The sequence below is a fragment of the Nycticebus coucang genome, chromosome 8, assembly GCF_027406575.1.
Source record: "Nycticebus coucang isolate mNycCou1 chromosome 8, mNycCou1.pri, whole genome shotgun sequence".
In the NCBI taxonomy this organism is placed as follows: Eukaryota; Metazoa; Chordata; class Mammalia; order Primates; family Lorisidae; genus Nycticebus; species Nycticebus coucang.
Genome location: NC_069787.1, coordinates 96,997,561 through 97,013,980, shown reverse-complemented (window position 1 = coordinate 97,013,980; position 16,420 = coordinate 96,997,561). Strand labels below are relative to the sequence as shown.

General features: G+C 51.7%; 1 protein-coding gene across 1 annotated transcript; it reads right to left on the bottom strand.

Moving 5' to 3' along the window:
- Nucleotides 1–2,070: 2,070 nt before the first annotated feature.
- Nucleotides 2,071–14,153, bottom strand: GRM2 (glutamate metabotropic receptor 2). Its single transcript, XM_053598798.1, has 6 exons — nt 13,608–14,153; nt 11,351–11,936; nt 8,133–8,970; nt 5,312–6,387; nt 3,652–3,832; nt 2,071–3,406 (listed from the first exon to the last, which is right to left on the bottom strand). The coding sequence occupies exons 2-6, from the start codon at nt 11,798–11,800 to the stop codon at nt 3,333–3,335; spliced, it is 2,619 nt and encodes an 872-aa protein (XP_053454773.1). The 5' UTR covers nt 11,801–11,936; nt 13,608–14,153; the 3' UTR covers nt 2,071–3,332.
- Between the last annotated feature and the right edge of the window lie 2,267 nt (nt 14,154–16,420).

Here is a 16,420-nt window from a genome sequence, read left to right as displayed (position 1 = left end):
GCCCAACATATCATTGACTTCCTCTTGGATTTCAATATTCTATCTCAAGGATCTGCTCCTGGACAGGGCTCAAATATGGAAAGGCATCCCTCTTCAGAGCTGCCCTTGTGATATCACTGTTCCCCTCCCCCCAACCCCATGCCAAGATGGGGAGAGCCAAAAACAGAGTGGTCAAAACCACCCTTACCCAAGCTGCAAAGACTTGTGGTTGAATAAGATAGAATTGGGCCCACCCAGACAGGCTGAGGGGCAACCTTGCAGTTTTGCAGGACCAATGCAAATGACAGGTGATAGGATGGAAGTGGGGTTTGGGGGTCTTTGAAAAAAGCCACAGGACACCTCCTGTCGGTGGTTTACAACTGTGCCCCATGCCCCAGTGTAAACTCTGGCTACCCAAGCAAAGAAACCCATTAGTTAACAGTCATGGACAGCTGATTCACGATAATGGGTGGTTCCCTAGGGCAAGAGAGAACCCCAAATGCGGGGCAGCTCTGATCCTCAGTGCCTAGTAGGGGCAGGGCCCTTCTTTGAGGACTCAAAGCAGACCCAAAAGGATCCTGGTGACCTTATCCCTTTCCCAGGCAGAGGTGTCAGGGCTTTATGGGAGGACATGGATGGTGGTACCATGGAGGAGGACAGCCAGAGACATAACCCTAGGCCACTCAAAACTGGAAAAAGGGGGTGGTGCCTATGGCTCAGTGAGTAGGGCACCAGCCCCATATACCGGAGGTGGTGGGTTCGAACCCAGCCCCGGCCAAAAACTGCAAACAAGAAAAAAAGAAGAAAGAAAGAAAACTTGGAAAAAGGATTCCACGTGGCATGCCCTGGTAGGGTCTGGTTTCAGTAACATGTGATAAAGACTGAGAGGTAAGGAGTAAAGGTCAAGATTTTCTGCCCACAGCATTGTAAGGGTGGGTGGGAGAGGTCATGTAATATGAGGGTGGGGACCATGGATTGAGGATTGGAGCAGCTGAGAGAAAAGGACACAAAATAAGGAGGCTGCTTTCACAAGTATGGGGCAGATAAGCTATGGGGCTGGTAGAAGGAAAGGGGTATGTTGTCAGACTTGATGGCTGGTCCTCAGGAATTCTTCACCCACTTCCTGCACTCCTCCCCTGACCCTCAGGTGCTGGGGAGAGTGAGAAAATGTTCTCTGGGTCCAGTTTGGCAGGAAGATCCAGAAAAGGCTATAACTGGAAGCAGGGGTTGGTGCTGCAGGTGCCATGGGTATTATAGTCATAGGGGGCTGCACCAAGGCTTGAGTTATTTGGGGCCAGGAAGCTAAAATAGAGATCACTTTAGTAGGCTTGCCAAAATTATCAGATAAAAATACAGGATCTCCAGCTAAATTTGAATGTCAGATAAACAATAAAAATATTTAGTTATGGGTGGCACCTGTGTCTCAGTGAGTAGGGTGCTGGCCCCATATAACGAGGGTGGTGGGTTCAAACCCGGCCCCTGCCAAACAGCTAGAACAACAAAAAATAGCCAGGCGTTGTGGCCGGCACCTAGTCCCAGCTACTCGGGAAGCTGAGGCAAGAGAATCGCCTAAGCCCAGGAATTGGAGGTTGCTGTGAGCTGTGTCATGCCATGGCACTCTACCGAGGGCGATAAAGTGAGACTCTGTCTTTACAAATATATATATATATATATATATATATATTTAGTATGTCCCAAATATTTTGTGGGATGTATTTATACTAAAAAAAGTACTCATTGTTGGGTGGCGCCTGTGACTCGAAGGGGTAGGGCGCCAGCCCCATATGCCGGAAGTGGCAGGTTCAAACCCAGCGCCGGCCAAAAACTGCAAAAAAAAAAAAAGTACTCATTGTTTATAATATTCAAATTTAACTGAGCAATTTATATTTTATTTGTCATCCAGATGTTGGCTGGAGAGGACAAGCCATTCCTTACAACTTTCTTTTTTCATTTTTCTGTTTCCATTTTTTAAATTGTAGACCCAGATTTTCACAGCCTTGCCAACTGTGGATGCAGATGAGCTCACTCAAAGATAACCAGTGTCCTTGTACTGTACATCTCCTAATGAAGTACCTTAGCCCTCTGAGCTCAGAGAGTCTGGGGCTTCCCTGAAACTGCCATGTTCTTCTTGTTGGATGCCAGGTGCCCTCTAGGCCATTTGAAGGCTGCTGTTGCCTGTCCTAAGCCATGTACCTCGGCGCCCTCTGCTGGTGAGCTCCAAAAGCAAACACAGGACATGCCCAATGGCACTGGGCTTCATGTGTCCACCAGGGCAGAGACTGGAGAAAGACCCCCTTCCCAGACTTCTCGCTGGGCCTGAGAGCAGATGGCCTTTCCAACTACCCATTCTGCTTTACCCACTCTTGCCACAAACTCTTTCTGGCTTTCCATGTGCCATATAAATAGGTGATGTTTCATCCCATAAATATGCTTTCCCTTGTTCCCTCTGCACCAAATGCTCAGCCTGGCTCCATAAGAACCAATGGCTCCTCCAAATGCCGGGAAGTTCATGGAAAAGCCTACTGTTCCTGGGGTCACAGCCAGCTGTCTCTCCTGCCCTATTGCCTACACTGTCCTGGATGCTGGATCCCTAGGGAAACCCCTCCCTTGGTCTGCCAGATGAGTCTATTCCTGCCTTACCCCAGGAATGCCTTAGCCATCCTGCAGTGACTCCTTTTAAGGGAACATGATTTATTCCTTTTCTGTCTCCCCTCCAGGGAGAGCTGGGTCTGTCTTGGTGGCTGCCAGGTCCTATCATCAGGACACAGAACAGAGTCAACAACCACTACCAGAATGAAGGTTAGGAGGTTGGGGAGGGTGTAAGGGGCCTCCCAGGATCTGGGGCAAATAATGATTTTTTTAAAATAAAGACACTTTATTTACAGGTAATATAAAATAAACCACAAGACAAACTACTGTGCAGAGGGAGGAAGAGCCCCCACAATAACTATTCTCCCTATCCCAAATTAATTTATATAAAAAATAAAAAAGGGCCTAGAACAGGGGATGGACTGGGCTGGAAGCACCTTTGCTAATCGAGATTGAGGTCTGAAGTCCTCAACCACCCTGCTCCAGGGCAAAGTGGACCCCAGCTTACTTCTCTCTGAGCCCTGGGACTGGCAAGGAGGGGACAATGCTTCAAGGACTGTTAGTGGTCATTGCAAAGGCTCTCTGGCTAAGGCCCATGATGACTTATGACTCTGAAAGGTTGGGGCAAGTAAATAGGTAAGTGACTTTGGGGTGGACATGGGATGAGCATTATTGCAGTGCTCCAGCCAACTTCCTCTGGCCCTGGACGCAAGTCTGCATGGGGTTCCAGGGAGCAGCTGTGTCAGGGCAGGAGTGTGGGGTCTTCAAAGCGATGACGTTGTCGAATCCACCACCTCACGACCGTTGCAAACAGTGGGGACAAACTGGGAGCCAGATCCTAGGAAAAGGAAGCTGATGGTTGGGGCTGACCCTGAGGGTCCTCCATGGAGAACAGGCAGCAGGGAAACCAGACTGTAGAGGGAAGCATCACATCTCCCCTCCCACCCTCTCCTGTCATGTCACCTAGGGGGCACCCCATCCCCCAACAAAAAAAATCTCAGCAACCTGAAGAGTGGCCTGCATGCCTCAGGAGCTATGGTGGGGAGAGGGGGAAAGGTGGAGAGGGGATCTCTGGACACTAACCTTGGCCAAGGCTGGAGCTGGCCCTGGTAGCGGCACTGCCAAAGCGGCTGGTGGGTGCCCGGTGGCTAACCACATTCTTCTGAGGCTGGAAGAGGATAATGTGCAGCTTGGGTGCAAAGAGGCAGCCGAGTACCACAGAGCCACTGAGACTGACTGATATGCACATGGTGGTGGTCTGGACCTGCAGTGGGTGAGTGGGCAAGCAGGCACAGGTCAGGATGAGTCTGCTCCAAAGGGCTGGGTCTGACCCCAGGACTTCCTGCTTGAGCTGTGGAGGAGAGTTGGGAGAGACCATACTATCCAATGCTGGTCTGTGATCCATGTGCTAAGTGCTAAATGATTTCTAGGAAGTTGGGCACAGCCCTAGGGGCAGCCCCAGTGAACAATTTTCCCAGGGAGAAAAGAGTTCCGGCTGAGAGAGTGGACATGGAATATATGCACAAGAGTGTGTGCATGTGGGGGGTGGGTACAATATGGAGTATGTGCATGAAGATGTGTGTATATCTATGTGGGTGTATGTATGTGGTTAAGTGTGTACAGGTATGTGTTTGAGTATAAGTGTGTGGGTGTGAATGTGTGATGAATGAATATGGATGTGTGTGTGGGCAGGGAAATTGTGTGTACTAGGGAGTAAGCGCAAGTGTGTGCATGTGGCGATAGGGTACATGCATATGTGTGTATCTGCCTGTGTGCAGGTATGCGTGTGTTTGTGTACAAGTGTGTATGTGAGTATGCATGTGTGGGTAGTGTGTGCATTTCAGGTGAGTCTTTGCCGCCTATGATGGGCATGCAAATGCAAACCTATGCAAATGCAGGCTGAGTCAGAGCAGATTCCCTCCCCAGCCCTGGTCTCCACCACTGAAGCAGGTGGTCCTGCAGGTGCAAGCAAAGCAGCCAAGCCCAACAGTCCCTGGCCCCTGGCTTTGTGCCAGCACACCTCTCTCTTGGGGAAAGGGCCTTTGTCAGGGCTTTCACCTCAATTTTCCTGCAGTTCACACCCTGCTCTGTGACCTCATGCTGAGTGACCTTGGGCAAGACATTGAACCTTCCTGAGTCTTTGTTTCTTCATCTGTAAAATGGGAGAGTCATGGAGCTTACTCCAAAGTCATGAGGATTAACCGAGATGATCCCCTTATCATTCAGAGCTCAGCTCATCTGTCACCTCCTCAGAGAGGCCTACCCTGACCACCCTGGCTGAAGTAGCCACTGCCCCTTGGAGCTGGGGAGACCCACTCAGATACTCAGTACCAACAAGAATGAAATGTGGTTGGAAGCCACCAACTGGGGTATATTTTCACCTGCTTTAACCTTTCTCAACTCTATACCTTGGACCTCTTCCCTCTACCCTCTTTGCTTTACCTTTCCTGCCTTCCCAGGCTTCATCTCTCAACCCCTTCTGCAGCCAACCTGGGAGCAGGGCAGATGAATTTTGCATCCTAAAATCACTTCTTGTTTTTCTAACTCAAGTTCCCCACCTCCCTGGCCATTTCCCTAGGCCCCACTCTGCCCTCCTACCTTCCCCTAAGGTCCACATAAGCAGTGGGCCCCTTAATGACCATTTAACCTCTTAGACCCTCTGAGCTATCAGTAAATTAAATAAGACACCAGGAGACAGAGGGTCCAGTGTCCTACCCCTTTCCCCCTCTAGGAGGTAGCTTACCCGGTAGTCACTGGAGGTGACATAGAAGATGGGCAAGAATGCCAGCCAGATGATACAGGTGGTGTACATGGTGAAGCCAATGAACTTGGCCTCATTGAAGTTCTCAGGGCACTTGCGAGTCTTGAAGGCATAGAGCGTGCAGAGCGCAATGAGGAGCACATTGTAAGCCAGTGAGCCTAGCATGCTTGCATCACGGTGGTTGCAGCGCAATGTTACCACTTCCCGCCGTTCAGGAGCTGTCTCCTTACCCGTCCCTGGTGCCTCCACCACCAGCCAGGCAGCCACAATGAGCAGCTGGCCTGAGATGAGCGCCAGGCAGATGGCCACCTGTGAGGCAGGACTGATGAAGCGTGGCCTCTGGGCACCGTCCCGAGCTCCACCAAAGATACGTGCAATGCGGTTGGTCTTGGTGAGCAGGGCTGAGTAGCAGACAGAGAAGGCAGTGCCCAAACCAAGGCGCCGTAAGGTGCAAACTGCCATGGATGGTTTGGCAATGAAGATGAAGGTCATGCAGTAGCAGAGGAAGACACCACCCAGCAGGATGTAGCAGAGCTCCCGACCTGAGGCCTTGACCACAGGTGTGGCATTATGCCGCACAAAGACACCCAGCACAAAGAGGGTGGCCAGGGCACCCAGGCAGGCAATGGTGACAGGTCCTATGGCCCAGGCATCACCCCAGTGAATGTACTCTTGAGGAAGCTCGTAGCAGCCGGTCAGGCTGGCATTTGGCCAGTAGCCCAGGCCACAGTCAGCACAGGTGAACTCATCCAGCAGGTACTCATAGGGCTGGCATGGGATACAGAGCCAGCAGCAGACCTCGCCTGGCTGCACGCTCTTCACCTCATTCTGGAGGCAGGGCTCACTGCAGCGAGAAGCAGGCAGGGGGCCTGCTGAGGGTGAGGCCCATGGGATGAGGCTGGTGTCCAGGGTCAGGCCCTCTGCCCAATAGCCCACCTTCTGGTAGCGATAGCGCCCACTGCCGGCCCGCAGATAGGTGAAGATGTTGTAGCGTCCAATACCATCACCAAATCGGTCAAAGCGGACCTCATTATGGGTGTCTGCTGGGCGGAAGGGGGCTGAGATGGAGGAAGGAAGGGACAAAACGTTGGATTGGTGGGTCATGTGACCTCAGCCCCCACCCTTACATGGAACCCAAACCTCAGAGAAAAGGCCATCTTCCCTTTCAAACCTCATGCTACACCCCAACACTGTCTCGACTGCAGCCATTATTCTAAATAAGAGATTACAACAAATTCTTACTCCTGAACTCCAACATTAACTCTCAACTCTATATACCAAATGTAACCCCAGCCTTAAAGCCCAGGTATCTTCACAAACCATTATAATGCCCACACTAATCCTCAACCATGACTCCCCAAACTCAGTACTTAGGCCTAGTATCCAACACTTTCCAACCCGGGCCCTAAATCTCAACTTTATCACAACACTCACCACAGCCCTTTCCCTAGACTTAACACGGAGACCCCAAGGCTACACCTACTTTCAAGTCCAATCCTAGTACCAGTAATTGTATTCAACAATAATCCCAGCTTCAGTCCCTACCAGTCCTAACACTCATCCCAACACACTGAGCAGCAACCTCAGTGGTCACTTATAATATGCTCAGCAGCTCTAAAATCACTTCTGCTCTCCATCCTCATTCTCCCTGACCTGTGAACCTCACATCTCCCAGCCAGGCTCAGGTGCCAGGACTATAGCCACTCGTGGCCCCAGGGGGAAATCAGGATTTACACAAGCAGATGATGTGCTTAAGGGCCTGTGAGTAAATAGTGCAGCTTAGATTCAAACCCAGGTCCCTCCAAGCCTCTACTCTTTCTACTCAGCCTCAAAGTTCTCAAAATCCAACTCTAGCTCTACCATAAATTCCACTCAAGCCCAGAAGGCTAAATTTAGCCTTGTTTTTTTTAACATCAACCCAACTGGACCCCAGACTCCAACCCTGACCCCTACCTTGATTCAGAATAACTCTGAATGTCAATTCTGTTGGAATTACTCTTCATCTTAAAACTGGGCCAGTGCTTCTAAGCATTGCCAACTCCAGCACCCTCTCCCACTATTCCCACAGTGATTCTTCCTGAAGCATAGGGATGATTCTGAAGCACTAATTTTTCTTAAAACTGGTATTTATTAAAATAACTTTTGATTTCAATAGACTTTGACCACCTTGAATAGAAAATTAAGATCAGGAATAGAAATTTTCCTGCAGCTAGGTGCAATGGCACACCTGTAGTCTCAGCTACTCAGGAGGCTGAGGCAGGAGGAACATTTGAGCCCAGGGTTTTGGGGCTGTGATGCACTATGATTGCACCTGTGAATAGCCATCACAATCACTGCATTACGGCATGGGAAATATAGTGAGGTCCTGTCTCTAAATAAAAATAAATAAATAAATAAATAAAAGCATTCTCCCTATATAGAGAGTGTCATCCTGATGCCCACTCTCAACCCACCCTGATTCTGACTTTCACTATTTCCTGAGAATGGGCTTGATGTCCTGTGGTTTCTAGCCTTAGCAGGATAGGGAAAGAGGAGATAGAGGGAAAGGCCCAAACTGTAGTCACACACCCATGAAGTAGCAGGACCAGGCCAGAGGTCTACTCTCTGGAAGGGTCTCAGAAAGAGGAACCTCAGTCCTGGCTCCAGGTGGAGTCCTCTCTTCCTAGTTCTGACACCAGCCCCCAGTGAGTCGTTTACTTTCACTATGCTATGTTTTCTTAGCCAAGCAGTGGAACCTGAAGGCCTGCTTCCCCCTCATCATCCAAGAGCCAGCAGACTGATGAACACTGGCCAGAACCATTACCATCAAATTTGACGTTGAGCACAAAGTCCTTGTAGAGGCGGCGTCCATTGACTGGCCGCATCGCGTCACAGAGGCGTGTGGTGTTGGGGCAAAGCGCACTGTGCATGTTGTGCAGCGCATGGGCCATGGCATACACAGCATTGACCACAAACATGATCTTGGACTCCTGCTCAAATGGCACAGCCCGCAGAGAGTGGGCTGCACAGTCTCGCTGCCGGAAGCTGCAGTGGAACCTCTGCTCCCAGAACTCACGAAACCAGGGGTTCCGGGTGTTGTTCCAGGGGTCCAGGCTCTGGAAGTAGGAGGCAAAGTCTCCAATGGGGTAGGAGGCCAGCTCGATGGTGATGGCACCCTCAGCAGCCCCCTCACTGCCTGCCACTACACTCTCTAGGGCCCCCCAGCCATCACTGGCCACCCAGGTGAAGGTGGCATTGAGGCGCTGGGTGGCAGCAAGCAGCTCACGGGCATCCTCAGAACGGGTGAATAGGACAGCCACACGGGCACTTGGCTTCTGCAGCAGGGCTCGCACGACACCCTCGAAGGCTGCTCGGTTCATTGCACGGCCCAGCTTTTCCGAGGTGGCCACGCAGATGTTGCGGGCACGGGCCTCCAGCTCAAAGGCCTCAATGCCTGTCTCACCATAGTCACCCTCGGATGCCACAGTGGATACATAGGTCCAGTTGAAGAAGCGGAGAATTTCAGCCATGGCCTTTGCTTGGAAGAAGTCAGGGGGTACTGTGCGGGCAAAGTAGTCATAGCGGGACTTGTCACTCAGCTTGGCACTGGTGGAGGCGTAGCTGATCTGTGGGATCTGAAATAGCCGCAGGAGGTTCGCCACCTAGAGGAGAAGGCAAAGATCAGAGGCCAGGTCAAACACTAGAGACAGATGACTCTCATAGCTAACAGACTTTTATGCCAATTATCTTCAAGGTCAGAGAAAGGCTGGTGTCCTGACTAGATGAACGTTTCTTCTAGTTTTCTACACATTTTTTCTACACATTTCCAAAAGCTGAGAGATGACCCAGGGGCCAGGCACCTGATCCTGAGTTGCATCTGATCCCCTCTACTGTCCCTCTTTAGACACATGAGAAGAGAGCCACAAGAAGGCCTGGGATAGAAAGAGGTTGGCACTTTGCTCTACTAGGGGCAAAGGGAGGCACTGGATGGCATCTGGATGCTCAGGATTCTTCAGCTCTCTACTTGTTTGGGGACAGGTAACCCTTTCTAGAGACAGTCCTGATGGGAAGATGGAGAAAGAAGTAAAATTTTCCCCCAGGAAGAAAGACCCAGATCTGAGGGTCCTATGGCCCTAGTATCCTAAGGCTTGCTCTTCAATAGGTGCCCCAGCCTGAAATAAACAAGGCTCCCTGCTCTACCACTGACTCCCTGGAACCCCATCTTCCACCTTCAAGTTCCTGGGGCCTCCCCATAGGCATGAGACCTAACCAAGGACCTGGTAGATGGTGCATAGGTGAAAGAAGAGCATGGTCCAGGTTCTACAGGAAAGGCCCAAGTCCTGTATTGCACCTGGACACAGGCTCTGACTCTGACCAACTAGGGCACAGTGCCCACTCCGACCCTTTCTACCTTTGTGTCCCTGGAGTTGTCAAATCTCTCTGAGCCTCATTTCACATCTCTGCCTTAAAAGGCTGCTGAGCAGATAAAAATGGTAATGCATGGGAAGCCACAGTGCCCACATATGGAAGAGGGTAGGAATGTGGGCAAGAGAGAGAGCAAGGAATGAGGCAGAATCATTATCAGACAGGCATGGCCTAAAGATGAAGGGCTGGGCCTTATGTTGAACAGGACAAGGTAAAAGCAGACTAATGCTGAGAGGTACAGCCCCTGCTCCAGGAGGCAGGCAGTTCAGGATGGCAAGGAGGTAACTGGGCTTGGGGCTCTGAAGAGAACAGTGGAGAGAAGGCATGCTGGCAAAGCACTCCTGAGCCCCTGAAGACATCAGCAGGTAGGAGGCTGCCCAGCTACCTCTGCCCCCAGCCAGGGATACAGATGTGGATGCTGGAACACCCACATTTGTCCAATCTGCTACCTAGCCACCTCTAGTAGCTGGGACTAGCTGAACAGGTAATCTATTCCAGCAGTGGGGGAAATGCCAGGCCTCCCTACTCCAGGCCAGAAGCTGGTTCCATGGTTCAGATTCTTGTGTCTGCTTCATTTCTTCTGCATCAGCATTCCAGGTCACAGTCCTGGCCCTACCCCTGATGGCAATGCCTTCAGCCATCTTCCCAAAGAAAGCTGAGGCCCCGGCCTAGGCTCCCTTATGTCTCCCAGCCCAGATCCTAGTCCTAGCCTCATCTTCCATATGCTGGGCACTTGGCAAGCCCAGGATCTGGATGAGAAGTGGAACTCAGTCAGAGTGGAAGAGTATCACAGCAGAGGGACATACACGGGGTTCCCCAGGGCCAGCACCCTCTGCTGAAGCTGAGCAACAGGGCACCCTCTGCTGGTCCTTTGTGGGATAGCAGGATATGAAGGGGACATCTTCCCACCTCCTCAAATTCTGCACCCCCTGAAGACCCTAGGGTACCCTCTCCCCTGCTCCTTTCTCTTCCACCTGTTTCTCTTCCAGGCCACTCTTAGCTTCTATCTGTCTATCCCTCTCCAATCCAGGGAGAGATGATCTGACAATCAGGGGCCCTTGACTGACAGCTCTGATTTGGTATCTCTCCTTTACTACTGCCTTGACTTGTGGCCTGCCTCTCTTTGAGCCTTGGTTTTCTCATCTGTAAAATGGGTTAATAATAAAAGCACCTAATATTGACCATGCTCTCATCACTTGTCAGGCATTTTAAATACACTTTATACGGATCACCTCATTAATTTCCACTAGAAATCTAAAAGCAGAAAAGAGGAAACTAATACAGAAAAGAAAAATAACCTACCCAGAGTCATGCAGCTAGTAAGTGGGGGAGCTGTGATTCAAATCCAGAGGTCTGACTCCAGAGGCCTATTTAAACCTCTCAGGGTTGTTTAAAATCAGGGGTGTGTGTGGAGGGGGTTCTTTTGTACAGTCTCTAAAAAGCAACCCCTATTATGTGACAAAGGCACTTTCTTGGTCATCTGTAAAAAACTACTGGGAAGAAGTTGCTAGTCCCCCTTTCAATTCATGGCAGCCCAGAAGCCCCTGCTCAGTGGGAATTCTGGATCTCTACCTCTGGCCTCCCTTACCACCCCCCATTTGGGCAGCCTCCACATACCTGGATGGAGACATCACTGTAGGAACCACCAATGACACCGGTGATAGCAGTGGGAGCATCACCGTGGGTGGCATAAGAACCATCAGGGCAGATGTGGCGAGAGCCATCAGCACCGCGGCTGAGTGAAGCACGCACAAAGTCCAGTGCCTGCTCCAGGGCGTGTGTGTCCTTGGAGCAACTGTCGAGGATGTGCGCACCGAGGCGCACGCCAGGCAGCAGGTGCGGGTCGCGGTTGATGCGGTCCAGTGCAAAAAGCATGGCTTCCAGGCGCTGGATGCCACGGTGCTCATTGACAGGACCACAATCCTCTGCTGGGCCACCCTTCTGATGCACTGGGAACAGCCCACCCAGCACCAGGTCCCCCTCCAGGGTCAGCACCTTCTTGGCCGGGCCTTCAGCCACAGCACCCCACAGCAGCAGCAGTGCCAGGAGCCCAAGCAGCGATCCCATGGCCACAAAGGGGATGAATGGGTCCAGTAGACCTGGGTCTCCCAGGGATCAGGGTAGAAGCAGCAAAGGCAAAGAGAGGAAGAAACAGGGACCAGGAAAAGACAGACAGGAAGAGAGATGAGAAAGGACCCAGCTCCTGCAGAGAAATAGAGAAACAGACAAACAGGGAGAAGTGTAGCTGCCCTTTCTAACTCTCCCTCCCCCTCCTCCGACACTCCTTTCCCTGGTACTCAGGAGCCAGGTAGCAGGTGGTATCACTAACAAGGCTGAGAAGCTCCTGGGACACCCCTGGCCTATCAGCCCTGCCCTGATCTGGGCTAGAAATGGGTCTTGTGCCCCTACCAAACTCAGCAGTGGGGGAGGGAGGCGAGTGAGAACACAGGAGAAGACAGGAGATCCCAGTCAACACAGCCTTCTGAAACCAAAAGGTGTCCAAGACATGCACAAATCTCACAGAACCCTGAGATCAATACCTTTGCAACAGAAGCAATAGCAGAGTTACAAACATGGAGGTCCAGTCTCCAGCAAGAGCCTTGCATTCCTGAGGTGGGGGGAACACTGCTGTCTGAGGACCCACCAAGGAAGAAAGAGGTGAGAGTCTCTAAGAAACAGACTTTACCTCCTGGGAAGATTGGAACCCAAGTGAACACCAAGGGTCCTAGCTGCTGGTTCTTAAAAAGCCATTCCCAGAGTGCCTGAGGCAGGAATAGGGACCCTAAGCCCTGGGAGTGACATCAAGGTGGCGTGGCTGGCCCCAGAAAGGGTACCCAAGTAGCCACAGGTCCTAAGACAACTGGACAAGTAGATGTGAGCATACGTGTGTGTCAGCGATGGGGGACAGAGTCTCTAAACAGTGCTAAGGGTGAGAGATTTGGACTCCTTCACTCTATGTAAAATGCTATTTGAGACTTTGTGCCTCCGTTTTCTCTGCACTCCAAACATAGCAGATAAAGTCACCATTTCCAGTCTTCCCCTCATCGGCTTTAGGGGGCCCTGTCCACCCAGGCCCTGACCCTCAGTGACCCTTTCCCTCCCTCTTCCACTCTGCATTCTATCATTTGTATCCCAGTCGCCTTCTCAAACACCCACCCTGCACAGGCTTTTACAATCACACAGGCTCTTACAATCACGGAGGCTTGAAAAGGCCAAGAGAGGGATACACATCTCTCCTCAGAACACAAAAGGAAACTGAGGCTGAAGGAGGACAGCAACTAGTTGAAGGACCCCACATACTGGCCACAGAGATTGGGGTTGCGCACTTTGCCTCCTCAGCTCCCCAGAGCTTATGCCCCACTGGTACCAGGGCAGAGGGACATACAGGTACATGGAAAGAAGCAACTCAACCAGGCAAAGAGGAGAGAGAAACAGGAATAAAGACCAACACAGATGGGGACAGGAACCCTGATGGGGGCTGAGGCCAAAACTAGTCAAGACTGCAAACCTCCCACAGCAGAGGCCTGAAAAGAAGCTTAGACCCAGGGAAAGGGACAGAATCTGGAGTCCGGCAGCTGGGGATGGGGGGGTGGGGGGGTGGGGGGGTGGGAGTGCCCTGGGTCACAAAATCTGGGCTGGGAACAAGCGAGCCCGAAATGCTGAGACAAAGACGGAGGCACAGACAAGAAAGAAGGACCGGAGGACGTTGGAGCAGAGCAGCGCGAAGCAGGGCGTGCGTTCCTTAGGGAAGACAGGGAGTGCTGTCTGGACACCGGCCCAGGCTCCCCTGAACTCGAGGGCCAGCAGAGCCCTAGGGCATGGGGTCAGGGCAGAAAAGGTTGGCAGTGACCGCGGCACCACAGGTTCACCCTACCTGGCGCGCCCGGCTCTGGAGCGGGGAATCGGAGTGCAGCGGGGACGCCGGACTCCGACTCCGCTCGCTGGTTCGCTGGCTCGCTGGCTCTGAGCTCTCCACCCGCCAGTTCGCCCAGCCGCTTTCAATCGCTGCCCGCTCCGCCCCCGGCCCGGTCCGCCCCCAGCCCCTCCTCCGGTCCTCCCGACTCCGGGTCCCCTGCTCCTAACTCGGCCTCCGCCTCCCTCCAGACCCCGCCACCAGTCAGTCCTTGCACTCCTCCTCCCGCCGCTCCCGCTTTTCGCGGGACCACCAGGAACAGAGCTGTCCGCTTCATGGTGCTGAATCCCCGGGCACTCTCCCTCTGCCCTGAAGCAGTGGCTTCGTGGCCTACCCCCTTCACCCCATAATCAAGACTATGGTCTCAGAGAGCAAATTGAGGGCGGGAGGTGAGTAAAGGTCATTGAGCCCCCTAGGTATGCATAGTGCTATGGGATCCCATCTGAGAGCGGAAGAGGTTGGCCCCTTGGGTTTCAGAGGATAGGTAAAGGGACAAGGGGGAGACAGGTGTAGACCATTCTCTCCACCCACAGACTTCAGCTTGGTCCACATGTCAGACCTGAGATGGGAGCCTGTGTTTTCAGCCACACATGATGGTTTGGGTCTGAATCACCAAAGATTGGGGGAAGACAGAGGTCAAAGGATGAGGTCTCCCCTTCCTTTTTGTAGATGACCTTCAAAGCTGCTACCCACCCCCCAATCCCCATTCCCATGTGCAAAGGATATTTACAACAAGGAGATATCAACCTGTGGGGGTGGAGGACAGCAGTTGGAGAACAAGGGACTAGGGTCAACCCTGAGGGACCCATTGGGGCTGGCAAGGAGATCCAGAAGGGTAGGAGGCTAAGGAAAGGCTCCTGGAACTGGCTGGTGTGTAGGAGGGAGTAAGAGCTGGAGCCCAAGCAGAGGGAAGACAGCTTTGAGAAGATGCTCTTGACTCCTGTCTCTCACAGCAGGATGGGGAAAGATGCCCCTGGGTAGGGGGTGGTAGATAAGCAGCTCTGCACTTTTTTTTAAATTTTTTAAATTTTTTAATTTTTTAATTTTTTTTGCAGTTTTTGGCCAGGGCTGAGTTTGAACCCACCACCTCTGGCATATGGGGCTGGCGCCTTACTCCTTTGAGCCACAGGGCCACCCTGCAGCTCTGCACTTTCTGACTGACCACCAGTGCCAGACTCTGCTGAAGTATTTGAAGCCTGTACTATCTGCCCTCCACAAATACACATACTAATAAGTGCTAAGGGGCACAGCACCCCATACTTATTCCCCTGGCACTGACCCTCCTTCCACAAGTGTCAGTGTAAACAAGCCCAGCTAAACACAGGCTAATATGCCAGGCCCAGGCTCCTCAGGCACACACCCCCACATGTGCGTGTGGCAGTTTGGGGAGGAGGCATCACAAAGGACAAGCTCTCCCATAGACACAGAAACCCAGTACCCCACTGCTTGGGAAAGGACACAGCTTTAAAATAAAACAGACACATCAAACCCAAAAAACCACAAACTCTAATCATTAATGGGAGAAAGGTGATAGTAAGATGAGGGTTCAAAGCTGTCAGACAAGGCTGGGGAGACAAACATGTTGTCTTCCAGCTGCAGCTCTGCCACCGGCTGCTCTCACCTTCTCTGGCTGGCTCAGAGCAACTACTCCCTGGGGTAGGTGAGCGATGGGCCCAGCCTGTGAAGCAGAGAGGTTGACAGTGGGAGGGTGCTGAAGTGAGAAGAGTCACACAGCCATACCAGCTCACTCAGCAAATTAGCCTCACAAAAGACAGGGCTTTATAGAAAGACAGGCTGCACACAGCACCAGCCCAAGAAGCCCATTACATGGCCTGCAACAAGCAAGCTGCCCAGTCCCATTGCAGCACATGGACATACAGTTATACACACACCTATGCCGCCACAATCCCAAGGACACAGACCCAAGTGTATACACATAGTTGCACATGTAGACATGACAACACACACAGCACTACACATAAACACATCACAGACAGCTGTGCTTATGGACAGCCAAAACTAGCTGTACACTTGGACACCACCTTGATGTACTTGTGAACATGCCCACACACATAGCTACACGTGTGGACATGGCCACATACATATAGCTGTACACATGAACATGGTCACACACAAATAGCTGTATACATGGACATGTCCACATACATAACTATAATTATGGACAAAGCTGCACTGACCCATAGCTTTGTATATGGACACACAGTAAAACACATACCTTTACACATGAACACATGACCATGCGCATATAGTTCTACGTAGACACACAGAGCAGTCTATGGACAAAGCCCCCACTGAAATGCTCCCAGCAAGCTGCCCTCGCTTGCTCCTATAATACAACAGGTACAACCTATAATACAGTCAGATAAACAAAGAACAGCACGTAGGCACACAGCCATCCACACAAACACAGCTATGCCTAGCCACAACCACATCCTGCTGCTCACTCAGGGGCAGCCTCACCCAGGAACACCACCAGCAGCCCATCCATGGCTACAGAGTCAAACAAATACACACGTATACATGCACACATACACACACAGCTATGCAGGCACTGGCAGGCACAGCAGGGACATTCTCATCTGCTAGGGAGTTCCCAGTGTGGGTATAGGCACATTGAAACCACAGACACAAAGGCATCCCTTAGAGAAGTGGTCTCAATCTTCCTAATGCTGTGGCCCTTTAATATAGTTCCTGTGGGTCTCAACCCACAAGTTGAAAACCGCTGCCTTAGAGGCAAAGGCAGGCTGTGAGGT

Excerpts from the sequence above, each read along its gene's own strand:
- GRM2 (XM_053598798.1), bottom strand. The coding sequence starts at position 11,800 with ATGGGATCGCTGCTTGGGCTCCTGGCACTGCTGCTGCTGTGGGGTGCT. Across the intron at positions 6,388-8,132 it reads GCTCAACGTCAAATTTGATG|CCCCCTTCCGCCCAGCAGAC; the intron begins GTAATGGTTCTG and ends CCTCCATCTCAG. Across the intron at positions 3,833-5,311 it reads TCACCTCCAGTGACTACCGG|GTCCAGACCACCACCATGTG; the intron begins GTAAGCTACCTC and ends CACCCACTGCAG.